The sequence below is a fragment of the Alligator sinensis genome, unplaced genomic scaffold (assembly GCF_000455745.1).
Source record: "Alligator sinensis unplaced genomic scaffold, ASM45574v1 scaffold1295_1, whole genome shotgun sequence".
NCBI lineage: Eukaryota > Metazoa > Chordata > Crocodylia > Alligatoridae > Alligator > Alligator sinensis.
In genome coordinates, this window is record NW_005841880.1 from 198854 (window position 1) to 199774 (window position 921).

Consider the following 921-nt stretch of genomic DNA (forward strand, 5'->3'; position numbering starts at 1 on the left):
CCCCGTGATGCGCCGGCCCCGCCGGCCGCGGCGGGCGGGCGAGAGCCGCGAGGACGAAGACGAGGACGAGGACGAGGACGAGGACGGCAGGAAGCGCAACCGGGCCTCGTGGATCGACCCACCCAAGGAGGACTACTCCGCGCAGCTCACGCAAGCCGAGGTGGAGAGCTGCATGAAGAAGTACGAGGTGAGGGGGTGCCGCGGGGCGGGGGGCTCAGCCCCGGGCACGGGGGAGAGGAGCCGCCGGGAGCGCCATGCTCACCAGGGCTGTCCTGGAGTGGCGGAGAAGGGTGGCAAGGGCTGCGAGACGGTCCTGAGGGGTGCCAGGCTCCCTGTGCCCACCGTGCCACCCCTCCCCGCTCCCCAGGACACGTTCCAGGACTACCAGGAGATGTTCATCCAGTTCGGCTACGTGGTGCTGTTCTCCTCCGCCTTCCCGCTGGCCGCCACCTGCGCCCTCATCAACAACGTCATCGAGATCCGCAGCGACGCCTTCAAGCTGTGCACGGGGCTGCAGCGCCCCTTTGGCCAGCGGGTCGAGAGCATCGGGCAGTGGCAGGTGAGCTGGGGCCTGGTTGCGGGGTCCCTGCAGGGTCCGTCCATCCCAAGCTGCCGGGACTCCAACCCCCAGACTCCCTAACAACCCCCCCCGTGTCCAGGGCTGGTCCCTCTGCTCCGGGCTGCTCCCCAGCTGCCGTGCTCCACCCCAGAGGTGGCTGCCAGTCTGCATTGGAGGAGGTGACCGTGTCTGCTTTGCCGCGGTGGCTGGGCGAGGCGCGGGATGCGAGTGCAAGCACCCGGGTTCCTAGGTCACCACGAGGCCGGGGTGCAGACCCACCCTGCCTCACACGGCAAGGGCAGGGAGGGCCGGTTGAGCCTGCACAACTCGTTACTGGGGCCGGGTGTCTCCCAGGAAGAGCG

At 69.7% G+C, this 921-nt stretch overlaps 1 protein-coding gene across 1 annotated transcript in view; it reads left to right on the plus strand.

Annotated features, from left to right (window-relative positions):
• Nucleotides 1-921, plus strand: part of ANO8 (anoctamin 8) — a 14245-nt gene that overhangs the window by 11667 nt on the left and 1657 nt on the right. The window contains exons 11-12 of the mRNA XM_025196552.1: nucleotides 3-187; nucleotides 368-559. Of these exons, the coding sequence (XP_025052337.1) occupies nucleotides 3-187; nucleotides 368-559 (377 nt within the window). The remainder of the gene's footprint in view (nucleotides 1-2; nucleotides 188-367; nucleotides 560-921) is intronic.